Raw genomic sequence first — 27,500 nt, 5'->3', positions numbered from 1 at the left:
ATTTCATTTTTAATTTAATTTCATTTTTTAATTTCATTTTTAATTTCATTTCATTTAATTCAATTTATCTTAATTTACTTTAATTTTTAACTTCATTTCATTTTTAATTTCATTTCATCATTTCATTTCAATTAATTTCATTTAATTCCGTCTCATCAACCAAATTCTGCAAATTTGGACTTTCCGGAGGGGGAAATAAATTCGGGGAAAATAGGAATATTTGGGGAAATTTCCCCAAAAAACTCTTACCACGAATTTTTCCGCCAGTTTGTAGTAGGAAAAGTTGAGGGCTTCCGGGTGGAGAGCGACGGAAACGCTTTGTCCGCCGGATCGGACGGGTTTCCCGGAGAGTAAGGCGTGGATCTTGTCAAAGATCTCCTTCAGCTGGGATCCTGGAGGAAGAGGAAGCAGGAAGTTGGGAAACAGGAAGTGGAAGTGGAAGATTTGGGAAGTTGGAAAAAGGAGGAGGAAGTGGAGGGGAAATTGGGAAACAGGAATATTTGCTTCAGCTGGGATCCTGGAGGAAGGAAAGGAATTAGAGGAAGAGGAAGTTGGGAAACAGGAAATGGAAAGAGGAAGTGGAGGGGAAATTAGGAAGAAGGTGAAGAGAGGAGGAAGCGGAGGGAAAGGAAGCAGGAAGTGGAGGGGAAATTAAGAAGGTAAAGGGAGGAGGAAGTGGAGGGTCGGACGGGTTTCCCGGAGAGTAAGGCGTGGATCTTGTCAAAGATGTCCTTCAGCTGGGATCCTGGAGGAAGAGGAAGCAGGAAGTTGGGAAACAGGAAGTGGAAAGAGGAAGTGGAGGGGAAATTAGGAAGAAGGTAAAGGGAGGAGGAAGCGGAGGGTCGGACGGGTTTCCCGGAGAGTAAGGCGTGGATCTTGTCAAAGATCTCCTTCAGCTGGGATCCTGGAGGAAGAGGAAGCGGGAAGTTGGGAAACAGGAAGTGGAAGTGGAAGATTTGGAAGATTTTGGAAAAGGAAGTGGAAGTTGGAAAAAGGGATTGAGGGAGGAAATGGAGGAAAAATTGGGAAGAAGGAAAAGGGAAGCGGAAGCGGAAGGGAAATTGGGAAGAAGGAAAAGGAAGTGGAGGAAACACTGGGAAGTTGGAAAAGGAAGGAGGAAAAGGAGAAAGTGGAAGAAAAAGATGTGGAGGGAAAAGAAGGAGGAAATGGAGGGAAAGGAAGGAGAGAGGAAGTGGAGGAAAAGGAGGAAGTGAAGGAAAGGGAGGAAGCGGTGGGAATGGAGGAAGTGGAGGAAAAGGAAGGAGGAAGTGGAGGAAAAGGAAGGAGGAAAAGGAAGGAGGAAGTGGAGGAAAATGAAGGAGGAAGTGGAGGAAAAATTGGGAAGTCGGAAAAGGAAGAAGTGGAGGAAAAGGAAGGAGGAAGTGGAGGAAAAGGAAGGAAGAAGTGGAGGAAAAGGAAGGAAGAAGTGGAGGAAAAGGAAGTCGGAAGTCGGAAAGGAAACAGCTGACCTGCTCTGGTTGAGATTTGACTGACAGGAGTGGTGACGGCTTTCTGGAGATCCATCTTGATCTTCTTTTCCTGAAAAAGGGGGGGAGAGGAAAAGGATCACCGGTGTTTTGGGATCTCCCTCCCTCCCGTTCCCGGGATTCGAGTTGGGGGACTCGTCCGGGGATCCGGAGAATTAGAGGGATCCGAGGAATTGTAGAGGGATTCAGGGACTCATCCGGGGATCCGGGGAATCATCCGAGGATTCGGGGAATTATGGAGGGATCCAGGGAATCGTAGAGGGATCCAGGGACTCATCCGGGGACTCGTACGGGGATCCAGGGAATCGTCCGAGGATCCGAGGACTTGTAGGGAGATCTGGGAATTGTCTGAGGATCTGGGGACTTGTACGGGGATCTGGGGACTCGTACAGTGATCTGGTGAGTGGTCCGAGGATCTGGGGAATCGTACAGGGATCTGGTGAATGGTCTGAGGATCCAGGGACTCGTATGGAGAGCTGGGGAATTGTCCGAGGATCCGGGGAATTATAGAGGGATCTGGGGAATCGTAGAGGGATCCAGGGACTCATACGGGGACTCATACGGGGATCTGGTGAGTGGTCCGAGGATCTGGGGACTCGTATGGGGATCTGGTGAATGGTCTGAGGATCCAGGGACTCGTATGGAGAGCCGGGGAATTGTCCGAGGATCTGGGGAGTGGTCTGCGGAATCAGGGAATGGTCTGAGGATCTGGGGAATCGTCCAAGGATCCCGGGACTCGTACGGGGATCCGGGGAATCATAAAGGGACCCAGGGACTCGTCCAGGGATCTGGGAATTGTCCGTGGATTCAGGGATCTGGGGAATCATAGAGGGATCCGGGGAATCATCCTAAGATCCAGGGACTTGTACGGGGATCCGGGGCATCTTCCCAGGATCCAGGGACTCGTACGGGGATCCAGGGAATCGTCCAAGGATCTGGGGGAATGGTCTGAGGATCCAGGGATTTGTACAGGGATCTGGGGGATCGCAGAAGGATCTGGGAACTCGTCCAGGGATCCGGGGAATTGTCCGAGGATCCGGGGAATCACAGATGGATTCATGCAGGAATCTGGGAAAACGTCCAATGATCTAGGGACTCGTATGGGGATCCAGGGACTCCTAAAAGGATCCGGGGAATCATCCAAGTATCCGGGAAATCATAGAGGGACCCAGGGACTCATAAAAGGATCCAGGGACTCACTACAGTGATCCAGCAAACCGTCCAGGGATCCAGGGGGAATCGCCTGGGGATCCAGGGACTCCTAAAAGGATCCGGGGAATCGTCCGAGGATCCGGGGAATCATAGAGGGATCCAGGGACTCATAAAAGGATCTAAGGAATGGATTGAGGATCCGGGGACTTGTCTGAGCATCCGGGGAATCATAGAGGGATCCAGGGACTCATACGGGGATCTGGGGAACCGTCCAAGGATCCAGGGAATCATAGAGGGATTCAAGGACTTATCCAGGGATCCAGGGAATCATCCTAAGATCCAGGGACTCGTCCGGGGATCTGCAGAATCATCTGAGGATCCGGGGACCCGTCCAGGGATCCAGGGAACCACCCAAGGATCCGGGGAATCGTAGAGGGATCCACAGACTCCTACAGGGATCCGGGAAACCGTCCAATGATCCGGGGACTTGTATGGGGATCCAGGGACACCTAAAAGGACCCGGGGAATCATCCAAGGATCCCTGGAATCACAGAGGGATCCAGGGACTCGTATGGGGATCCAGGGACTTATACGGGGATCCGGGGAACCATCCGAGGATCTGGGGACTCCTAAAAGGATCTGGGGACTCATACAGGGATCCGGGAAACCGTCCAGGGACCCGGGACTCCTAAAAGGATCTGGGGAATCATAGAGGGATCCAGGGATTCGTACAGGGATCTGGGGACTTATCCAGGGATCCAGGGAACTGTCTGAGAATCTGGGGAATCATAGAGGGATCCAGGGACTCATACAGGAATCCCAGGAATCATCCGAGGATCCGGGGACTCATCCAGGGATCCCGGGAACCATCTGATGATCCAGGGAATCAGAGGGATCCAGGGGCTCATACGGGGATCTGGGGAATCGCAGAGGGATCCGAGGACATACGAGGATCCAGGGATCCATCTGAGGATCTAGGGAACCACAGAGGGATCCAGGGGCTCATATGGGGATCTGGGGAATTGCAGAGGGATCCGAGGACTCATACGAGGATCCAGGGATCCATCTGAGGATCTAGGGAACCATAGAGGGATCCAGGAGCTCATACGGGGATCTGGGGAATCGCAGAGGGATCCGAGGACTCATACGAGGATCCAGGGATCCATCTGAGGATCTAGGGAATCATAGAGGGATCCAGGTACTCATACAGGAATCCCGGGAATCATCCAAGGATCCGGGGACTCATCCAGGGATCCCGGGAACCATCCGAGGATCTGGGGAATCATAGAGGGATCCAGGGACTCATACGGGGATGTGGGGAATCATCTAATACTCCAAGGAATCATCCAGGGATCCATCCGAGGATCTGGGGAATCACAGATGGATCCAGGGACTCATAAAAGGATCCAGGGACTCATCCAGGGATCCGGGGAATCGTCTGAGGATTCGGGGAATTATGGAGGGATCCAGGGAATCATAGAGGGATCCAGGGGCTCATACGGGGATCTGGGGAATCGCAGAGGGATCCGAGGACTCATACGAGGATCCCGGGAACCATCCGAGGATCTGGGGAATCATAGAGGGATCCAGGGACTCATACGGGGATGTGGGGAATCATCTAATAATCCAAGGAATCACCCAGGGATCCAGGGATCCATCTGAGGATCTGGGGAATCACAGATGGATCCAGGGACTCTGACAGGGATCCGGAGAACGGTCCGAGGGTCCGATAAATCACCCGAGGACCCAGGGACTCGTATGGGGATCTGGGGGATCATAGAGGGATCCAGGGACTCTTGCAGGGAATCGTCCAGGGATCCGAGGAATCACCCTAAGATCCAGGGACTCGTCCGGGGATCCAACGGATCGGGGGAATCATCCAAGGATCCGGGGACTCATCCAGGGATCCCGGGAACCATCCGAGGATCTGGGGAATCATAGAGGGATCCAGGGACTCATACGGGGATGTGGGGAATCATCTAATACTCCAAGGAATCATCCAGGGATCCATCCGAGGATCTGGGGAATCACAGATGGATCCAGGGACTCATAAAAGGATCCAGGGACTCATCCAGGGATCCGGGGAATCGTCTGAGGATTCGGGGAATTATGGAGGGATCCAGGGAATCATAGAGGGATCCAGGGGCTCATACGGGGATCTGGGGAATCGCAGAGGGATCCGAGGACTCATACGAGGATCCAGGGATCCATCCGAGGATCTTGGCAATCATAGAGGGATCCAGGGACTCATACGGGGATGTGGGGAATCATCTAATAATCCAAGGAATCATCTAGGGATCCAGGGATCCATCTAAGGATCTGGGGAATCACAGATGGATCCAGGGACTCTGACAGGGATCCGGAGCACGGTCCGAGGGTCCGATAAATCACCCGAGGATCCAGGGACTCGTATGGGGATCTGGGGGATCATAGAGGGATCCAGGGACTCTTGCAGAGAATCGTCCGGGGATCCGAGGAATCACCCTAAGATCCAGGGACTCGTACGGGGATCCGACGGATCGGGGGAATCATCCAAGGATCCGGGGACTCATCCAGAGATCCCGGGAACCATCCGAGGATCTGGGGAATCATAGAGGGATCCAGGGACTCATACGGGGATGTGGGGAATCATCTAATAATCCAAGGAATCATCCAGGGATCCATCTGAGGATCTGGGGAATCACAGATGGATCCAGGGGCTCATACAGGGATCCGGAGAACGGTCCGAGGGTCCGATAAATCACCTGAGGATCCAGGGACTCGTATGGGGATCTGGGGAATCATAGAGGGATCCAGGGACTCGTATGGGGATCCAGGGACTCATACGGGGATCCGGGGGATCCTAAAAGGATCCGGGGACTCATACAGGGATCCGGGAAACCGTCCAGGGACCCGGGACTCCTAAAAGGATCTGGGGAATCATAGAGGGATCCAGGGGCTCATATAGGGATCCGGAGAACGGTCCGAGGGTCCGATAAATCACCCGAGGATCCAGGGACTCGTATGGGGATCTGGGGGATCATAGAGGGATCCAGGGACTCTTGCAGGCAATCGTCCGGGGATCTGAGGAATCACCCTAAGATCCAGGGACTCGTCCGGGGATCCGACGGATCCGGGGAATCATCCAAGGATCCGGGGACTAATCCAGGGATCCCGGGAACCATCCGAGGATCTGGGGAATCATAGAGGGATCCAGGGACTCATACGGGGGTGTGGGGAATCATCTAATAATCCAAGGAATCATCCAGGGATCCATCCGAGGATCTGGGGAATCACAGATGGATCCAGGGAATCGTAGAGGGATCCAGGGACTCTCGCAGGGAATCGTCCGGGGATCCGAGGAATCACCCTAAGATCCAGGGACTCGTCCGGGGATCCGACGGATCAGGGGAATCATCCAAGGATCCGGGGGAATCACCCTAAGATCCAGGGACTCGTCCGGGGATCCGACGGATCAGGGGAATCATCCAAGGATCCGGGGGAATCACCCTAAGATCCAGGGACTCGTCCGGGGATCCGACGGATCAGGGGAATCATCCAGGGATCCGGGGGGGGGAATCGCCTGGGGATCCGGGGCATGACCCCCACGGTTGGGGGAGGGGCTACCTGGCGGTCTTTGCTATTGGCCAGGCCGGCAAAGGAATCCACACACTGGTCCAACTGGTCCTGGAGCTGCTGGTACCACTGGAGGGTCTTTTCGTCGGACTTCAGCTGGAGCCCTAAACAAACGAGTCATTTACGTTTATATTTGCATCTATTTCCATATATTTAACGGAGAAGGATTTCCGTTTGAAAGAAATGATATTCGTTTATATTTATATTTGCATTTATTTCCATATATTTAACGGAGAAGGATTTCCGTTTGAAAGAAATGATATTCATTTATATTTGCATTTATTTCCATATATTTAACGGAGAAGGATCTCCGTTTGAAAGAAATGATATTCGTTTATATTTATATTTGCATCTATTTCCATATATTTAACGGAGAAGGATTTCCGTTTGAAAGAAATGATATTCATTTATATTTATATTTGCATTTATTTCCATATATTTAACGGAGAAGGATTTCCGTTTGAAAGAAATGATATTCATTTATATTTATATTTGCATTTATTTTGATATATTTAACTAAAAGTGATCTCCATTTATTGTAATATATTTAATTTAGTATATTTAATATATTCAATTTAGTATATCTAATATATTTAATATATTTAATATATTTAATTTAATATATATTAAACATATATTATATATATGTATATATATATAATATATTAAACATATATTATATTAAACACACACACATATATATATATATATATATATATATATATATAAAATATATTAAACATATATTAAATATATGTATATATAAATATATATAACATATTTAATTTAACATTTCCATATATTTAACTGAGAAGGATCTCCGTTTGAAATAAATGATATTCATTTATATTTATATTTGCATTTATTTTGATATATTTAACTAAAAAGGATCTCCATTTTTTTAAATATATTTAATTTAGTATATTTAATATATTCAATTTAGTATATCTAATATATTTAATATATTTAATATATTTAACATATTTAACATTTCCATATATTTAACTGAGAAGGATCTCCATTTGAAATAAATGATATTCATTTATATTTATATTTGCATTTATTTTGAAATATTTAACTAAAAATGATCTCCATTTATTGTAATATATTTAATTTAATATATTTAATATAGTTAATTTAATATATTTAACATATTTAACATTTCCATATATTTAACTGAGAAGGATCTCCGTTTGAAAGAAATGATATTCGTTTATATTTATATTTGCATTTATTTCCATATATTTAACGGAGAAGGATTTCCGTTTGAAAGAAATGATATCCATTTATATTTATATTTGCATTTATTTCCATATATTTAACGGAGAAGGATTTCCGTTTGAAAGAAATGATATCCATTTATATTTATATTTGCATTTATTTCCATATATTTAAGGGAGAAGGATTTCCGTTTGAAGTAAATGATATTCATTTATATTTATATTTGCATTTATTTCCATATATTTAACGGAGAAGGATTTCCGTTTGAAACAAATGATTCATTTACGTTTATATTTGCATTTATTTCCATATATTTAACGGAGAAGGATTTCCGTTTGAAAGAAATGATATTCATTTATATTTATATTTGCATTTATTTCCATATATTTAACGGAGAAGGATTTCCGTTTGAAACAAATGATATTCATTTATATTTATATTTGCATTTATTTTGATATATTTAACTAAAAAGGATCTCCATTTATTGTAATATATTTAATATATTTATTTAAACATATTTAATATATTTATTTTAGTATATTTAATATATTCAATTTAGTATATCTAATATATATAATATATTTAATTTAATATATACAATATATTTAATTTAATATATTTAATATATTTAATTTAATATATATTAAACATATATAAATATATAAATATATGTATATATAAATATATAGAACATATTTAATTTAACATTTCCATATATTTAACTGAGAAGGATCTCCGTTTGAAGTAAATGATATTCATTTATATTTGCATTTATTTTGATATATTTAACTAAAAAGGATCTCCATTTTTAAAAATATATTTAATTTAGTATATTTAATATATTTAATTTTATATATGTAATATAACTTATATATTTAATTTAATATATTTAATATAGTTAATTTAATATATTTAACATATTTAACATTTCCATATATTTAACTGAGAAGGATCTCCGTTTGAAATAAATGATATTCATTTATATTTATATTTGCATTTATTTTGATATATTTAACTAAAAATTATCTCCATTTATTTTAATATATTTAATATATTTAATTTAATACATTTAATTTAGTATATTTAATATATTTAATTTAGTATAACTAATATATTTAATATATTTAATTTAATATAACTAATATAGTTAATTTAATATATTTAACATTTAATTTAACATATTTAATATATTTAATACATTTAATTTGATATATTTAATATAGTTAACGTATTTAACTGAAAACGATCTCAATTTGAAATATAAATGACTATCATTTCTTTCGAATGGAGATCATTTTCAGTTAAATATATTCAAATAAATGCAAATATAAATGTAAGCGAATATCATTTATTTCAAATGCAGATCATTTTCAGTGAATAATTATATTTAAATATAAATATAATTTATATTTATATATATAATATAAATCCATATATATATAATACATATATAAAATAGAAAATTCAAAAAATATAGATTATATTTATAGATAAAATATAAATACATATGCATAATACATATATAAAATATAAAATTCAAAAAATATAGATTATATTTATAGATAAAATATAAATACATATGTATAATACATATAAAAAATATAAAATTTAAAAAATATAGATTATATTTATAGATAAAATATAAATACACATGTATAATACATATATAAAATAGAAAATTTAAAAAATATAGATTATATTTATCTAGAAAATATAAACACATATATATAAAATTTAAAAAATATAGATTATATTTATAGATAAAATATAAATACATATATATAAAATATAAAATTTAAAAAATATAGATTATATTTATAGATAAAATATAAATACACATGTATAATACATATATAAAATATAAAATTTAAAAAATATAGATTATATTTATATAGAAAATATAAATACATATGTATAATACATATATATAAAATATAAAATTTAAATGTAGATTATATTTACATATAAAATATAAAATTATATATATATATAATATTTATATATATAATATCATATAATATTATATACATCATATTATATATAATATATATTATATATATTGTGTATATTATATATATATATATATATATATATATATATATATATATATATATAAAAAATATAAAATATATATATTTATATTTATTTCCATATACTTCACTGAAACTCACCGTTTTTCCGGAGCTTTCCAGAACTTTCCGGGACCGGAGCTTTTTCCGGATCCTGGCCACTGGCTATTTTCTCGTTTTTCTCGTTTTCCGCCTTCTCGGCCGCCGCCGCTTTTTCGGCTTCCTCTTCCTGCTTCCTCCTCTCGGCGGCGAGGGAGATCTCTTCCCGCAAGCCGGAAAGGAGATTGCGCATTTCCAGGAGGGCCCGGTCGGCGGAGGCGAGGTCGGCGGGATCGGGGAATCCTCTCTGGGGAAGGAAGGAAGGGAGAAGGAAGTGAAAAGGAGGGAGAGAGGAAAAGGAAAGGAAAGGGGAAGGAAGGAAGGAAATGGAAAGGAAGGAAGGAAATGGAAAGGAAGGAAGGAAAGGGAAAGGAAAGAAGGGGAGGGAGGGAGAGAGGAAGGAAGGAAGGAAGGAGAGAAGGAAGGAGGGAAATGCAAGATGGAAGGAAGGAAGTAAAGAAGGAAAGTAGGAAGTGAAAGGAAAGGAAGGGAAGAAGGAAGGAAGGAAGGAAATGGAAAGGAAGGAAGGGGAGGGAGGGAGAGAGGAAGGAAGGAAGGAAGGAGAGAAGGAAGGAGGGAAATGCAAGATGGAAGGAAGGAAGGAAGGAAGGAAGAAGGAAAGTAGGAAGTGAAAGGAAAGGAAGGGAAGAAGGAAGGAAGGAAATGGAAAGGAAGGAAGGGGAGGGAGGGAGGGAGGGAGAGAGGAAGGAAGGAAGGAAGGAAGGAAGGAGAGAAGGAAGGAGGGAAATGCAAGATGGAAGGAAGGAAGTAAAGAAGGAAAGTAGGAAGTGAAAGGAAAGGAAGGGAAGAAGGAAGGAAGGAATGGAAAGAAGGAAGTGAAAAGTAGGAAGGGAAGGGGAAGGAAGGGATGAAGGAAGTGAAAAGGAGGGAGAGAGGAAAAGGAAAGGAAAGGAAAGGAAAGGGGAAGGCGAGGTCGGCGGGATCGGGGAATCCTCTCTGGGGAAGGAAGGAAGGGAGAAGGAAGTGAAAAGGAGGGAGAGAGGAAAAGGAAAGGAAAGGGGAAGGAAGGAAATGGAAAGGAAGGAAAGGGAAAGGAAGGAAGGAGGGAGGGAGAGAGGAAGGAAGGAAGGAGAGAAGGAAGGTGGGAAATGCAAGATGGAAGGAAGTAAAGAAGGAAAGTAGGAAGTGAAAGGAAAGGAAGGGAAGAAGGAAGGAAATGCAAAAAGGAAAGGAAAGGAAGGAAGGAAGGGAAGGGGAAGGAAGGGAGGAAGGAAAGGAAGGGAGGGAGGAAGGAAGGAAAGGAAAGGGGAAGGCGAGGTCGGCGGGATCGGGGAATCCTCTCTGGGGAAGGGAGGAAGGGAGAAGGAAGTGAAAAGGAGGGAGAGAGGAAAAGGAAAGGAAAGGGGAAGGAAGGAAATGGAAAGGAAGGAAGGGGAGGGAGGGAGGGAGAGAGGAAGGAAGGAAGGAAGGAAGGAAGGAGGAAAATGCAAGATGGAAGGAAGGAAGTAAAGAAGGAAAGTAGGAAGTGAAAGGAAAGGAAGGGAAGAAGGAAGAAAATGCAAAAAGGAAAGGAAAGGAAGGAAGGAAGGGAAGGGGAAGGAAGGGAGGAAGGAAAGGGAGGGAGGGAGGGAGGGAGGAAAGGAAGGAACCAAATGCAAGGCGGAAGGAAGGAAGGAAGGAAATGAAAAGAAGGAACGGGAGGGAGGGAGGGAGGAAGGAAAGGAAAGGGGAAGGCGAGGTCGGCGGGATCGGGGAATCCTCTCTGGGGAAGGGAGGAAGGGAGAAGGAAGTGAAAAGGAGGGAAAGAGGAAAAGGAAAGGAAAGGGGAAGGAAGGAAGGAAATGGAAAGGAAGGAAGGAAAGGGAAAGGAAGGAAGGGGAGGGAGAGAGGAAGGAAGGAAGGAGAGAAGGAAGGAGGGAAATGCAAGATGGAAGGAAGGAAGTAAAGAAGGAAAGTAGGGAGTGAAAGGAAAGGAAGGGAAGAAGGAAGGAAGGAATGGAAAAAAGGAAGTGAAAAGTAGGAAGGGAAGGGGAAGGAAGGGATGAAGGAAGGAAGGAAATGAAAAGAAGGAACGGGAGGGAGGGAGGGAGGAAGGAAGGAAAGGAAGGAAAGGGAAGAAGGAAGGAAGGAACTGAAAAGAAGGGAGGGAAGGAAGGAAGGAAGGAAGGAAGGAAGGAAAAGGAGTGGGAAAAGAAGGAAGTGAAAGGAAGGAAGGAAGGAAGGAAGGGGAGGGAGGGAGGAAGGAAGGAAGGAAGGAAGGAAAGGGAAGAAGGAAGGGAAGGGGAAGGAAGGGAAAGGGAAGGAAGGAAGGAAGTGAAAAGAAGGGAGGGAAGGGAGGAAGGAAGGAAAGGGAGGAAGGGAGGGAGGAAGGAAATGCAAGAAGGAAGGAAAAGGAATGGGAAAAGAAGGAAAGAACGGAAGGAAAGAAAGGAAGGAAAGATGGAAGGGAAGGGGAAGGAAGTGATGAAGGAAAGAAAGAAATGCAAGAAAGGGAAGGAAAGGGAAAGAAAAGAAGGAAGGAAGGGGAAAAAGGAGGAGAAGGAAGGAAGGAAAGAAGGAAGGAAATGCAAGAAGGAAAAAGAAAGAAAGAAAGAAAGAAAGAAAGAAAGAAAGAAAGAAGGAGCAAAGGAAAGAAGGGATGAGAGAGAAGGAAGGAAGGAGACAGAGAGAGAGAGAGAGAGAGAGAAGGAAAGAAAGAGAGAGAAAGAATGAAAGAAGTGGTGAGAGAGATAGAGAGAGAGAGGGAAGGAAAGAGAGAGAAGGAAGGAAGGAGGAGAGAGAAGGAAGGAAAGAAGGAAGGGGTGAGTGAGAGAGAAGGAAGGAGAGAGTGAGAGAGAGAGAACAAAGGAAGGGGAGAGAGAGAGAAAGAGAAAGAAAGAAAAAAAGAAAGAAAGAAAGAAAGAGGAAGGAAGGAAGGAAATGCAAGAAAGGGAAGGAAAAGAATGAAGGAAGGAAGGGGGAAAAGGAAGAGAAGGAAGGAAGGAAAGAAGGAAGGAAAGAAGGAAGGAAGGAAGGAAATGCAAGAAGGAAGGAAGGAAGGAAGGAAGGAAGGAAGGAAGGAAGGAAATGCAAGAAGGAAAAAGAAAGAAAGAAAGAAAGAAAGAAAGAGCAAAGGAAAGAAGGGATGAGAGAGAAGGAAGGAAGGAAGAAGACAGAGAGAGAGAAGGAAAGAAAGAAAGAGAGAGAGAAAGAAGGAAAGAAGGGGTGAGAGAGATAGCCAGAGAGAGGGAAGGAAGGAAAGAAGGAAGGGGTGAGAGAGAGAGAAGGAAAGAGAGAGTGAGAGAGAGAGAAAGAAAGAAAGAAAGGAGGAAGGAAGGAAGGAAATGCAAGAAAGGGAAGGAAAGGGAAAGAAAAGAATGAAGGAAGGAAGGGAAAAAAGGAAGAGAAGGAAGAAGGAAGGAAGGAAATGCAAGAAGGAAAAAGAAAGAAAGAGCGAGCAAAGGAAAGAAAGAGAGAGAGAGAAGGAAGGAAGGAAGGAAAGAAGGGGTGAGAGAGATAGCGAGCGAGAGAGAGGGAAGGAAGGAGAGAAGGAAAGAAAGAAGGAAGGGGTGAGAGAGAGAACAGAGAGAGGAAGGAGAGAGTGAGAGAGAACAAAGGAAGGGGAGAGAGAAAGAAATAAATAAAGAAAGAAAGAAAGGAAGGAAGGAGGAAGGGAAGAGAAGGAAGGAAGGAAATGGAAGAAGGAAGGGAAATGAAAGGAAGGGGAAGGGAGGGAAGGGAAAAGAAGGAAAGGAAAAGGGAGGGAGGGAGGAAAGAAAGAAGGAAGGAAGGAAGGAAGGAAAGAAAGGAAGGAAAGATGGAAGTGAAAGAAGGAAGGGGGAAAAGGAAGAGAAGGAAGGAAAGAAGGAAGGAAGGAAATGCAAGAAGGAAAAAGAAAGAAAGAAAGAAAGAAAGAAAGAGCATAGGAAAGAAGGGATGAGAGAGAAGGAAGGAGACAGAGAGAGAGAGAGAGAAGGAAAGAAAGAGAGAGAAGGAAGGAAAGAAGGGATGAGAGAGAGAGAGATAGAGGGAAGGAAGGAGAGAGAGAAGGAAGGAAGGAGGAGAGAGAAGGAAGGAGAGAATGAGAGAGAGAGAGAGAGAGAGAGAGAGAGAGAACAAAGGAAGGGGAGAGAGAAAGAAAGAAAGAAAGAAAGAAAGAGAGAGAGAAAGGAGGAAGGGAAGAAGGGAGGAAGGAAGGAAGGAAGGAAGGAAGGAAGGAAGGAAGGAAGGAAGGAAATGCAAGAAAGGGAAGGAAAGGGAAAGAAAATAATGAAGGAATGAAGGGGGAAAAGGAAGAGAAGGAAGGAAGGAAAGAAGGATGGAAAGAAGGAAGGAAGGAAGGAAGGAAATGCAAGAAGGAAGGAAGGAAGGAAGGAAATGCAAGAAGGAAAAAGAAAGAAAGAAAGAAAGAAAGAAAAAAGGAAGGGGTGAGAGAGAAGGAAGGAGAGAATGAGAGAGAGAGAACAAAGGAAGGGGAGAGCGAGCGAGAGAGAGAAAGAAAGAAAGAAAGAAAGAAAGAAAGGAAGGAAGGAGGGAGGGAAGGGAAGGGTTGGGAAGGAAGGAAGGAAGGAAATGGAAGAAGGAAGGGAAATGAAAGGAAGGGGAAGGAAGGGAAGGGAAAAGAAGGAAGGAAGGAAATGCAGGAAGGAAGGAAGGAAGGAAGGAAAGAAGGAAGGAAAGAAGGAAGGAAAGAAGGAAGGAAGGAAATGCAAGAAGGAAGGAAGGAAGGAAGGAAGGAAGAAAGGAAGAAAGGAAGAAAGGAAATGCAAGAAGGAAAAAAAGAAAGAAAGAAAGAAAGAAAGAAAGGAGGGAGGAAGGGAAGGGAAGGGAAGGAAGGAAACGGAAGAAGGAAGGGAAATGAAAGGGGAAGGAAGGGAAGGGAAAAGAAGGAAGGAAGGAAATGCAGGAAGGAAGGAAGTCAGTTGCCATGACGGCCCTCACCTCACTCGCCGTCCGCACCAGGGCCGACACCTCCCCGCAGATCCGGTTCCCGCGCTCGGCGTAGGGGGCGTAGGCGGGGCCTCCCTGGCCGGCCTCGAACCCGAGTCCCCGGTTGGCCTGCAGGAGCTCTTCCTGGGCGGCGTAGAGGCGGCGGAGGCGGCCTTGTCCCGCCTCCCGGCGCTGGAGCTCCGCCTCTTCCTGCCGGAGCCGGCGCTGCTCCGCTTCGCGGAGCTTGCGGCTGAGGAGCTATGGGGGGAGAGGGGGCGGAGTTAGAGGAGGGAGGCGGAGTCTTGGGGAGGAGAGGAGGGAGGGAGGAAGGAAGGAAAGGAAGAGGGAAGAGGAAGCGAAGGAAGAAGGAAGTGAAAAGAAGGAAAGGAAGGGAAGGAGGGGAGGGAGGAAGGAAGGAAGGGAGGAAGGAGGGAAAGAAGGAAGGAAGGAAGGAAGGAAGGAAGGAAGGGAAAAGATGGAAAGGAAGGGAGGGAGGGAAGGGAGGAAGGGAGGAAGGAAGGAGGGAAGGGAGGAAGGAAGGAAAGGAAGAGGGAAGAGGAAGCGAAGGAAGAAGGAAGTGAAAAGAAGGGAAGGAAGGGAAGGAGGGGAGGGAGGGAGGAAGGAAGGAGGGAAAGAAGGAAGGAAGGAAGGAAGGAAGGAAGGAAGGGAAAAGATGGAAAGGGAGGGAGGGAAGGGAGGAAGGAAGGAGGGAAGGAAGGAGGGAAGGGAGGAAGGAAGGAGGAAGTGAAAAGAAGGAAGGGGAGGGAAGGAAGTGAAAAGAAGGAAAGGGAGGGAGGGAGGAAGGAAGTGAAAAGAAGGAAGGGAGGAAGGGATAAGAAGGGAGGAAGGGAAAAGAAGAGGAGGAAGAGGAAGAAGAAATAGAAGAAGAGGAGGAACAGGAAGAAGAAGAGGAAGAAGAAGAGGAAGAAGAAAAAGAGAAGAAAAGGAGGAGGAAGAAGAGGTAGAAATAGAAGAAGAGAAGGAGGAAGAAGAGGAAGAGGAAGAAGAGGAGGAAGAGGAAGAAGGGGAAATAGAAATGGAAGAGGAGGAGGAACAGGAAGAAGAAGAGAAAGAGGAGGAAGAGGAAGAAGAAGAAGGAGGAAGAGAAAGAAGAAATAGAAGAAGAGGGGGAGGAACAGGAAGAAGAAGTAGAGGAAGAATGAGAGAAAGGAGGAAGAAGAGGAAGAAGAAGAAGAGAAGGAAGAGGAATAAGAGAAAGAAGAAGTGGAAGAAGGAGAGGAAGAACAAGAGGAAGATGAAGAGGAGGAGGAAAAAGAAGAGGAAGAGGAAGAAGAAATAGAAGAAGAGGCGGAACAGGAAGAAGAAGAAGAGGACGAAGAAGAGGACGAAGAGGAGGAAGAAGAAGAGGAAGAAGAAGAGGAAGAAGAAAGGAAGAAGAGGAAGAGGAAGGAGAAAGAAGAAATAGAAGAAGAGGAGGAGGAACAGGAAGAAGAAGAAGACGAAGAAAAGGAAGAAGAACCCGAGTCCCCGGTTGGCCTGCAGGAGCACTTCCTGGGCAGCGTAGAGGCGGCGGAGGCGGCCTTGTCCCGCCTCCCAGCACTGGAGCTCCGCCTCTTCCTGCCGGAGCCGGCGCTGCTCCGCTTCGCGGAGCTTGCGGCTGAGGAGCTGAAGGGGGAGGAGTTAGTGAGGGAGGCGGAGTCATGGGGAGGAAGGAGGAAGTGAAAAGGAGGAAGGGGAGGGAAGGAGGGATGGAAGAGGGACAAAAAAAGAGGGACAAACTAAGGAGGGAAGGAAGGGAGGGAGGGAGGGAGGGAGGAAGGAAGGAAGGAGGGAGGGAGGGATAGATAGAGGGAGGGAGGGAGAGAAGGAAGGAAGGAAGGAAGGAAGGAAGGAAGGAAGGAGAGAGGGAGGGAAGGAAGGTGGGAAGGAAGGAAGGAAGGAAGGAAGGAAGGAAGGAAGGAAGGAGAAAGAGCGATAGAGGGATAGATGGAGGGAGGGAGGGAGAGAAAGGAAGGAAGGAGGGAGGGAGGGAAGGAAGGAAGGAAGGAAGGAAGGAAGGAAGGAAGGAAGGAAGGAAGGAGAGAGGGAGGGAGGGAAGGAAGGAAGGGATGGAAGGAGGGAGGGAAGGAAGGTGGGAAGGAAGGAAGGAGAAAGAGAGATAGAGGGATAGATGGAGGGAGGGAGGGAGGGAGAGAAAGAAGGAAGGAAGGAAGGAGGGAGGAAGGAAGGAGGGAGGAAGGGAAGGAAGGAAGGAAGGAAGGAAGGAGGGAGGAAGGAGGGAGGGAGGGAGGAAGGGAAGGAAGGAAGGAGGGAGGGAGGGAGGGAAGGAAGGAAGGAGGGAGGGAGGGAGGGAGGGAGGAAGGAGGGAGGGAGGAGGTGGAGTCTGGGAAGGAGAGGCGGGGCCAGGCCTTTCCCACCCACCCCAGAAACCCCGGAAACCCTCAGCTCCCGGGTTCGAGAACTTCCTGCCCCGCCCCTCGAACTTCCTGTCCCGCCCCTCAAACTTCCTGTCCCGCCCCTCAAACTTCCTGTCCCGCCCCCCACCTTGGCCCGGCGCTGGTGCTCCTCCTTCAGCTTCTCCTGCTGGCCCTGGGCTTCTTTGGAGCTGGAAAATACCGGGGAAAATCAAATTATTATTATTATTATTATTATTATTATTATTATTATTATTATTAAGAAGCCGTCCAGGAAGCCAGGTACTTCCTGTCTCACCTCCTCTCCACTTCCTGCCGGAGATCCTGCCACACGTGGTGGGATCCTTCCCTTCCTTTCCTTCCTCCCTCCCTCCCTCCCCTTCCTTCTTTTCCCTTTCCGTTTCCTTCCTTCCTTCCTTCCTTCCTTCCTTCCTTCCTACATCCCTTTCTTCTTGCATTCCTTCTTGCATTTCCTTCCTTCCTTCCTTCCTTCTTTTTCTCTTTCCTTCTTTCCCTTCCTTTCCTTCCTTCTTTCCTTCCCTTCCTTCTTTCCGTCCCTTCCTTCTTTTCACTTCTTTCCTCCCTTCCCTCCCTTCTTTTCACTTCTTTCCTTCTTCCTTTCCTCCCCGGGGAAAAAACCCACCCACTTCCTGTCTCACCTCCTCTCCACTTCCTGCCGGAGATCCTGCCACTCCTGGTGGGACTTCAACTCTCTCATCTCGTCAAAGCGCTTGAGAAGCTCCCAAGATTGTCCTTCCTTTCCTTTCCCTCCCTCCTTCCTTCCTCCCTCCCCTTCCTTCTTTTCAATTCCTTCCTTCCTTCCTTCTGCCTTGCATTTCCTTCCTTCCTTCCTTTCCTCCCTCCCCTTCCTTCTTTTCCCATTCCTTTTCCTTCCTTCCTTCTTGCATTTCCTTCCTTTCCTTCCTTCTTTTCACTTCCTTCTTTCCATTCCTTCCTTCCTTCCTTCTTCCCTTCCTTTCCTTTTCCTTCCTTCCTTCCTTCCATTCCTCCCTTCCTTCTTCCCTTTCCTTCCTTTCCTTTCCCTTCCTTCCTCCTTCCCTCCTTCCTTCCTTCATCCCTTCCTTCCCCTTCATTTCCTTCTTCCCTTTCATTTCCTTCCTTCCTCCCTCCCTTCTTCTCTTTCCTTCCTTTCCTTTCCCTTCCTTCCTCCTTCCCTCCTTCCTTCCTTCATCCCTTCCTTCCCCTTCCTTCCCTTTTTCCCTTTCCTTCCTTTCCTTTCCTTCTTGCATTTCCTTCCTTCCTTTCCTTCCTTCTTTTCACTTCCTTCTTTAAATTCCTTCCTTCCTTCTTCCCTTCCTTTCCTTTCCCTTCCTTCCTTCCATTCCTCCCTTCCTTCTTCCCTTTCCTTCCTTTCCTTTCCCTTCCTTCCTCCTTCCCTCCTTCCTTCCTTCATCCCTTCCTTCCCCTTCATTTCCTTCTTCCCTTTCCTTCCTTCTTTTCATTTCCTTCCTTCCTTCCTCCCTCCCTTCCTCCCTTTCCTTCCTTCCTCCCCTCCCTCACTTCTTTTCACTTCCTTCCTTCCTTCATCCCTTCCTTCCCCTTCCCTTCCTTCTTCCCTTTCCTTTCCTTCTTGCATTTCCTTCCTTCCTTCCTCCCTTTCCTTCCTTCTTTCCATTCCTTCCTTCCTTCTTCCCTTCCTTTCCTTTCCCTTCCTTCCTTCCATTCCTCCCTTCCTTCTTCCCTTTTCTTTTTTCCTTCCCTTCTTGCATTTCCTTCCTTTCCTTCCTTTTCACTTCCTTCCTTCCTTCCTTTCCCTTTCCTTCCTTCTTTTCACTTCCTTCCTTCTTTTCCCTTTCCTTCCTTCTTTTCATTTCCTTCCTTCCTTTCCTCCCTCCCCTTCCTTCTTTTTCCTTTCCTTTTCCTCCCTTCCTTCTTGCATTTCCTCCCTCCCTCCCTTTCCTTCCTTCCCTCCCTCACTTCTTTTCACTTCCTTCCTTCCTTCATCCCTTCCTTCCCCTTCATTTCCTTCTTCCCTTTCCTTCCTTTCCTTTCCCTTCCTTCCTCCTTCCCTCCTTCCTTCCTTCATCCCTTCCTTCCTTCATTTCCTTCTTCCCTTTCCTTCCTTCCTTCCTTCCTTCCTTTCCTTCCTTCCTCCCTTCTTTTCACTTACTTCCTTCCTTCTTCCTTTCCTCCCTCCCCGCCAGGGGAAAAAAACCCATCCACTTCCTGTCTCACCTCTTCTCCACTTCCTGCCGGAGATCCTGCCACTCCTGGTGGGACTTCAACTCTCTCATCTCGTCAAAGCGCTTGAGAAGCTCCCAGGATTGTCCTTCCTTTCCTTTCCCTCCCTCCCTCCTTCCTCCCTCCCCTTCCTTCTTTTCACTTCCATCATTTCTTCCTTCCTTTCCCTTTCCTTCCTTCTTTTCATTTCCTTCCTTCCTTCTGCCTTGCATTTCCTTCCTTCCTTCCTTTCCTCCCTCCCCTTCCTTCTTTTCCCATTCCTTTTCCTTCCTTCCTTCCTTCTTGCATTTCCTTCCTTCCTTCATCCCTTCCTTCCCCTTCCTTCTTGCATTTCCTCCCTTCCTTCTTCCCTTTCCTTTCCTTCTTGCATTTCCTTCCTTCCCTCCTTCCTTTCCTTCCTTCTTTCCACTTCCTTCTTTCCATTCCTTCCTTCCTTCTTCCCTTCCTTTCCTTTCCCTTCCCTCCTTCCTTCCATCATCCCTTACTTCCCCTTCGTTTCCTTCTTCCCTTCCCTTCCTTCCTTTCTTTCTTTCCTTCCTCCCTCCCCTTCCTTCTTTTCACTTCCTTCCTTCCTTCCTTCCTTCCTTTCCCTTTCCTTCCTTGTTTTCATTTCCTTCCTTTCACTTCCTTCTTTTCCCTTTCCTTTTCCTCCCTTCCTTCTTGCATTTCCTCCCTCCCTCCCTTTCCTTTCCTCCCTCACTTCTTTTCACTTCCTTCCTTCCTTCCTTCCCCTTCCCTTCCTTCTTGCATTTCCTCTCTCTCTCCCTCCCTTTCCTTCCTTCCTTCCTCCCTTCCCTCCCTCACTTCTTTTCACTTCCCTTCCTTCATCCCTTCCTTCCCCTTCCCTTCCTTCTTCCCTTTCCTTCCTTTCCTTCCTTCTTTTCACTTCCTTCTTTCCATTCCTTCTTTCCTTTCCTTCCTTCTTTCCTCCCTCCCTCCCTTCCCCTCCCTTCCCTCCTTCCCTCCTGCCTCCTTCCCTCCCTTCTTTCCACTTCCTTCTTTCCTTCTTCCTTTCCTCCCCGGGGAACCCCCCCCCCACTTCCTGTCTCACCTCCTCTCCACTTCCTGCCGGAGATCCTGCCACTCCTGGTGGGACTTCAACTCTCTCATCTCGTCAAAGCGCTTGAGAAGCTCCCAGGATTGTCCATAGGCCGCCCGGCTGGCCAGATCCTGGATCTCCTGGCGGCGCCGCAGATCCTCCTGGGGGAGGAGGACCGAGGGGAAGACCTGTTGTCGGACCCGGGGCCAGCGGTGGAGAAGACCTGGACGACCCGGGATCTCCAGATCCCCCAAGGGATCCTCAAGAGGAAGACATGGAGAGGTTGGGAGGATCCTCCCGGGATCCTCCCAGAGATCCTCAAGATCTGGAGATCTTGAGGGATCCTCCAAAGACCTCCAGATCCTTCAAGGGATCCTCAAGAGGAGGACATGGAGAGGTCTGGAGGATCCTCCCGGGATCCTCCCAGAGATCCTCAAGATCTGGAGATCTTGAGGGATCCTCCAAAGACCTCCAGATCCTTCAAGGCTTCCTCAAGAGGAAGATCTGGAGACGTCGAGGGATCCTCCAAGAGATCCCGCTCCTCCTAGAGGAGGACCGAGGGGAAGACATGTTGGGGAACCCAGCGGAGAAGACCTGGAGGATCTGGGATCCTCAGATCCTTCAAGAGATCCTCCAGATCTGGAGATGTTTGGAGGATCCTCCCAAGATCTCCAGATCCTCCGAGAGATCCTCCAGACCTGGAGGTGTCGAGGGATCCTCCCAAGATCTCCAGATCCTGAAAGAGATCCTCAAGGTCTCCTGGCGGTGCTTCGCTCCTCCTGGAGGAGGACCGAGGGGAAGACATGTTGGGGAACCGGGTGGAGGATCTGGGATCTCCAGATCCTCCAAGAGATCCTCAAAAGGAAGGTCTGGAGATGTTGAGGGATCCTCCCAAGATCTCCAGATCCTCCAAGAGATCCTCAAGAGGAAGATCTGGAGATGTTTAGAGATCCTTCAAAGATCTCCAGATCCTCCAAGAGATTCTCAGGATCTGGAGTTGTTTAGGGATCCCCCAAGATCTCCAGATCCTCCTAGAGGTCCTCAAAAGGAAGGTCTGGAGATGTTGAGGGATCCTCCCAAGATCTCCAGATCATCCAAGAGATCCTCAAAAGGAAGATCTGGAGATGTTTAGAGATCCTTCAAAGATCTCCAGATCCTCCAAGAGATTCTCAGGATCTGGAGTTGTTTAGGGATCCTCCCAAGATCTCCAGATCCTCCTAGAGGTCCTCAAAAGGAAGGTCTGGAGATGTTGAGGGATCCTCCCAAGATCTCCAGATCCTCCAAGAGATCCTCAAAAGGAAGATCTGGAGATGTTTAGAGATCCTCCAAAGATCTCCAGATCCTCCAAGAGATCCTCAAGATCTGGAGCCGTTTAGGGATCCTCCCAAGATCTACAGATCCTCCTAGAGGTCCTCAAAAGGAAGATCTGGAGATGTTTAGAGATCCTCCAAAGATCTCCAGATCCTCCAAGAGATTCTCAAGATCTGGAGTTGTTGAGGGATCCTCCCAAGATCTCCAGATCCTCCAAGAGATCCTCCAAAGGAAGATCTGGAGATGTTTAGAGATCCTTCAAAGATCTCCAGGTCCTCCAAGAGATTCTCAAGATCTGGAGTTGTTTAGGGATCCTCCCAAGATCTCCAGATCCTCCTAGAGGTCCTTCAAAGGAAGATCTGGAGATGTTTAGAGATCCTCCAAAGATCTCCAGATCCTCCAAGAGATTCTCAAGATCTGGAGTCGTTTAGGGATCCTCCCAAGATCTCCAGATCCTCCTAGAGGTCCTCCAAAGGAAGATCTGGAGATGTTGAGGGATCCTCCAATGAGGGCCGAGGGGAAGCCATGTTGTGGAACCTCACCAGAAAGACCTGGAGATCTCGGGAGGATCCCCAAACATCTCTAGATCTTCCTCTTGAGGATCCTCTTGAAGGATCTGGAGATCTTGGGAGGACCACCCTCCAAGCATCTCCAGATCCTCCTCCTGATCTTTGGAGGATCTCCAGGTCCTCCTCACCAGGTACATCTGGAGATCTTTTGAGGAACCTCAACTTTCCAAGCTCAAGCTCTCGAGGTCCTTCAAGCGTTCCTCACCAGGAACATCTGGAGATGTTGAGGGATGGTCCTCCAAAGATCTCCAGATCCTCCAAGAGATCTTCAAGAGGAAGATCTGGAGATGTTGAGGGATCCTCCAAACATCTCCAGATCTCCCTGGCCCTTCCAGGTGCTTCAACTGTTCCTCAGCAGGAACATCTGGAGATCTTTTGAGGACCATCAACATCTCTAGGTCCTTCCACCGTTCCTCAGCAGGAACATCTGGAGATCTTTGGAGGACCATCAACATCTCTAGGTCCTTCCACCGTTCCTCACCAGGAACATCTGGAGATCTTTTGAGGACCATCAACATCTCTAGGTCCTTCCACCGTTCCTCACCAGGAACATCTGGAGATCTTTGGAGGACCATCAACATCTCTAGGTCCTTCCACCGTTCCTCAGCAGGAACATCTGGAGATCTTTTGAGGACCATCAACATCTCTAGGTCCTTCCACCGTTCCTCACCAGGAACATCTGGAGATCTTTGGAGGGACAACCAAGCTCAACCACTCCAGATCCTTCAACCGTTCCTCAGCAGGAACATCTGGAGATCTTTTGAGGAACCTCAACCTTCCAAGCTCAACATCTCCAGATCCTTCAACCGTTCCTCAGCAGGAACATCTGGAGATCTTTTTGAGGACCATCAACATCTCTAGGTCCTTCCACCGCTCCTCACCAGGAACATCTGGAGATCTTTTGAGGGACAACCAAGCTCAACCACTCCAGATCCTTCAACCGTTCCTCAGCAGGAACATCTGGAGATCTTTTGAGGAACCTCAACTTTCCAAGCTCAACATCTCCAGATCCTTCCACCGTTCCTCACCCAGAAGATCTCCAGATCTTTGCAGGATCTCCACCTCCTTCCTCCCCAGGAACATCTGGAGATCTTTTGAGGAACCTCAACTTTCCAAGCTCAACATCTCCAGATCCTTCAATCGTTCCTCACCCGGAAGATCTCCAGATCTTTGCAGGATCTCCACCTCCTCCCACCCTTCCTCACCCGGAAGATCTCCAGATCTCTGCAGGATCTCCACCTCCTTCCTCCACAGGAAGATCTGGAGATCTTTGGAGGATCCCCAGATCCTTCAACCGTTCCCCGCCCGGAAGATCTGGTGATCTTTGGTGATCTGGTGATCTTTTAAGGGACCCCAACCTCCCCCTCCCCACCTCCTCCCACCCTTCCTCCTCCAGAAGATCCCCAGATCCCGGGAGATCCACTCACCTCGCCCTCCGCCGCCCGGATCCGGTCGTAGAGGCGCAGGATCCCCTCGATCCCGGGGCCTTTGGGGGCGGGGGCTTCCGGGTCGCTGGGTGGATCCCTCCGCTTCTCGGGGCGCTGAGGGATCAAGAGAGAGAGGGATCGGGTGAGAGGAGGGTGGTGGATCCGGGATCGAGTATTGAGGCTCAGGATACGGGGCAGCGATTTGATTGACAGAAGGGTAGGATAGGAGACAAGGATAGGATAGGAGACAAGGATAGGATAGGAGGATAGGAGACAAAGATAGGATAGGAGGATAGGATAGGATAGGAGACTAGGATAGGATAGGAGACTAGGATAGGATAGGATAGGAGACAAGGATAGGATAGGAGGATAGGCTAGGAGACTAGGATAGGATAGGAGGATAGGATAGGAGACAAGGATAGGATAGGATAGGAGGATAGGATAGGATAGGATAGGATAGGAAACAAGGATAGGATAGGAGGGTAGGATAGGATAGGATAGGAAACAAGGATAGGATAGGAGAAAAGGATAGGATAGGAAACAAGGATAGGATAGGAGGGTAGGATAGGATAGGATAGGAAACAAGGATAGGATAGGAGAAAAGGATAGGATAGGAAACAAGGATAGGATAGGAGGGTAGGATAGGATAGGATAGGATAGGAAACAAGGAGAGGATAGGAGACAAAGATAGGATAGGAGACAGGGATAGGATAGCAGGATGGGTTGGATAGGAAACAAGGAGACAAAGATGGATAGGATAGGATAGGATAGAAGGATAGGATAGCAGGATAGGATAGGATAGGATAGGAAACAAGGATAGGAGAGGAGGATAGGATAGGATAGGATACAATAGGATAGAAGGGTAGGATAGGATGATAGGATAGGATAGCAAACAAGGATAGGATAGGAGGAAAGGAGAGGAGGATAGAATAGGATAGAATGATAGGATACAATAGAAGGATAGGATAGGATAGGAGGATAGGATAGGATAGGAGGATAGGATAGGATAGCATAGCATAGGAAACAAGGATAGGATAGGAGGATAGGAGACCAAGATAGGATAGGAGGATAGGATAGGATAGGATTGTATTGGATAGAAAGATAGGACAGAAGGATAGAATAGGAGGATAGGATACAATAGGGCAGAAGGATAGGATAGGAGACAAGGATAGGATAGGATAGGAGGGTAGGATAGGATAGGATAGCAAACAAGGAGACAAAGATAGGATAGGATAGGATAGGATAGGAAAGGGAAGAAGGATAGGATAGGATAGGATAGGATAGGAGACAAGTATAGGATAGGGGGATAGGAGACAAGGATAGGATAGGAGGATAGGATGGGATAGGATAGGATAAGAAATAAGGATAGGATAGGAGGATAGGATACGATTGGACAGAAGGGTAGGATAGGAGGATAGGATAGGAGACAAGGATAGGAGGATAGGATAGGATAGGAAAGGAAAGAAGGATAGGATAGGATAGGATAGGAGGATAGGATAGGATAGGATAGGATAGGAGGATAGGATAGGATAAGAGATAAGGATAGGATAGGAGGATAGGAGACAAGGATAGGATAGGATTGTATTGGATAGAAAGATAGGTCAGAAAGATAGAATAGGAGGATAGAATACAATAGGACAGAAGGATAGGATAGGAGACAAGGATAGGATAGAGGAGAGGATAGGATAGGATAGGAAACAAGGAGACAAAGATAGGATAGGATAGGATAGGATAGGATAGGAAAGGAAAGAAGGATAGGATAGGAGGATAGGAGACAAGGATAGGATAGGAGGATAGGATAGGAGACAGGATAGGATAGGATAGGATAGCAAACAAGGAGACAAAGATAGGATAGGATAGGATAGGATAGGAAAAGAAAGGATAGGATAGGAGGATAGGATACGATTGGACAGAAGGGTAGGATAGGAGGATAGGATAGGAGACAAGGATAGGATAGGAGGATAGGATAGGATAGGAAAGGATAGGAAACAAGGATAGGATAGGAGAAAAGGATAGGATAGGAGACAAGGATAGGATAGGCGGAAAGGATAGGATAGGACAGGATAGGAGGATAGGATAGGAGGAAAGGATAGGATAAGATAGGATAGGATAGGAGGATAGGATAGGATAGGAGACAAGGATAGGATAGAGGATAGGATAGGATAGGAAACAAGGAGACAAAGATAGGATAGGATAGGATAGGAGACAATAGGATAGAAGGATAGGATAGGATAGGAGGATAGGATAGGATAAGAGATAAGGATAGGATAGGAGGATAGGAGACAAGGATAGGATAGGAGACAGGGATAGGATAGGAGGATAGGATAGGATAAGATTGTATTGGATAGAAAGATAGGACAGAAAGATAGAATAGGAGGATAGAATACAATAGGACAGAAGGATAGGATAGGAGACAAGGATAGGATAGAGGAGAGGATAGGATAGGATAGGAAACAAGGAGACAAAGATAGGATAGGATAGGATAGGATAGGAAAGGAAAGAAGGATAGGATAGGAGGATAGGATAGGAGACAAGGATAGGATAGGAGGAAAGGAGAGGAGGATAGGATAGGAAAGGAAAGGATAGGATAGGAGGATAGGATAGGATAAGAGATAAGGATAGGATAGGAGGATAGGAGACAAAGATAGGATAGGAGACAAGGATAGGAGACAAGGATAGGATAGGATAGGATAGGATAGGATAGGATAGGAAACAAGGATAGGATAGGAGAAAAGGATAGGAAACAAGGATAGGATAGGAGAAAAGGATAGGATAGGAGGATAGGATAGGAGGAAAGGATAGGATAGGAGGAAAGGATAGGAGGAAAGGATAGGATAGGATAGGATAGGATAGGAGGAAAGGATAGGATAGGATAGGATAGGATAGGAAACAGGGATAGGATAGGAGGATAGGATAGGAGACAGGGATAGGGTAGGAGGATAGGATAGGATAGGATAGGATAGGAGAAAAGGATAGGATAGGAGGATAGGAGACAAAGATAGGATAGGAGACAGGGATAGGATAGGATAGGATAGGATAGGATAGAAAGATAGGACAGAAAGATAGAATAGGAGGATAGGATACAATAGGACAGAAGGATAGGATAGGAGACAAGGATAGGATAGGAGGATAGGATAGCAGGAAAGGAAAGGAGGATAGGATAGGATAGGATAGGAGGATAGGATACAATAGGATAGAAGGATAGGATAGGATAGGATAGGATAGGATAGGAGGATAGGATAGGAGACAAGGATAGGATAGGATAGGAGACTAGGATAGGATAGGAGGATAGGATAGGAGACTAGGATAGGATAGGAGGATAGGATAGGAGACTAGGATAGGATAGGAGACAAGGATAGGATAGGACAGGATAGGCTGGGATAGGAGACTAGGATAGGATAGGAGGATAGGATAGGAGACTAGGATAGGATAGGAGGATAGGATAGGAGACTCGGATAGGATAGGATACAAGGATAGGATAGGATAGGAGGATAGGATAGGATAGGAGGATAGGATAGGATACAAGGATACAATAGGATAGGATACCATAGGATAGAAGGATAGGCTAGGATAGGAAACCAGGATAGGAGGCAATGATAGGATAGGATAGGACACAAGGATAGGATGGGAGGATAGGATAGGATAGGATAGGAGGATAGGATAGGAGACTAGGATAGGATAGGATAGGATAGGATAGGAGACAAGGATAGGATAGGAGACAAGGATAGGATAGGAGGATAGGATAGGATAGGAGACTAGGATAGGATAGGAGACTAGGATAGGATAGGATAGGAGACAAGGATAGGATAGGAGGATAGGCTAGGAGACTAGGATAGGATAGGAGGATAGGATAGGAGACAAGGATAGGATAGGAGGATAGGATAGGAGACAAGGATAGGATAGGATAGGAGACTAGGATAGGATAGGAGACAAGGATAGGATGGGAGGATAGGATAGGATAGGAGACAAGGATAGGATAGGATAGGATAGGATAGGAGACAAGGATAGGATAGGAGGATAGGATAGGAGACAAGGATAGGATAGGATAGGATAGGATAGGAGACA

At 46.0% G+C, this 27,500-nt stretch overlaps 1 protein-coding gene across 1 annotated transcript in view; it reads right to left on the bottom strand.

Annotated features, from left to right (window-relative positions):
- Positions 1 to 27,500, bottom strand: part of GLE1 (GLE1 RNA export mediator) — a 47,517-nt gene that overhangs the window by 17,291 nt on the left and 2,726 nt on the right. Inside the window, exons 3-10 of the mRNA XM_053374067.1 lie at positions 23,436 to 23,549; positions 20,141 to 20,289; positions 17,018 to 17,078; positions 14,525 to 14,770; positions 9,647 to 9,890; positions 6,246 to 6,358; positions 1,470 to 1,539; positions 250 to 392 (exon numbers count right to left, since the gene is read on the bottom strand). Coding sequence (XP_053230042.1) covers positions 250 to 392; positions 1,470 to 1,539; positions 6,246 to 6,358; positions 9,647 to 9,890; positions 14,525 to 14,770; positions 17,018 to 17,078; positions 20,141 to 20,289; positions 23,436 to 23,549 — 1,140 coding nt within the window. The remainder of the gene's footprint in view (positions 1 to 249; positions 393 to 1,469; positions 1,540 to 6,245; positions 6,359 to 9,646; positions 9,891 to 14,524; positions 14,771 to 17,017; positions 17,079 to 20,140; positions 20,290 to 23,435; positions 23,550 to 27,500) is intronic.

The sequence above is a fragment of the Podarcis raffonei genome, chromosome Z (genome assembly GCF_027172205.1).
Source record: "Podarcis raffonei isolate rPodRaf1 chromosome Z, rPodRaf1.pri, whole genome shotgun sequence".
Taxonomy (NCBI): domain Eukaryota; kingdom Metazoa; phylum Chordata; class Lepidosauria; order Squamata; family Lacertidae; genus Podarcis; species Podarcis raffonei.
Note: the sequence above shows the minus strand (reverse complement) of the source record. Positions and strands in the feature narration are given on the sequence as shown.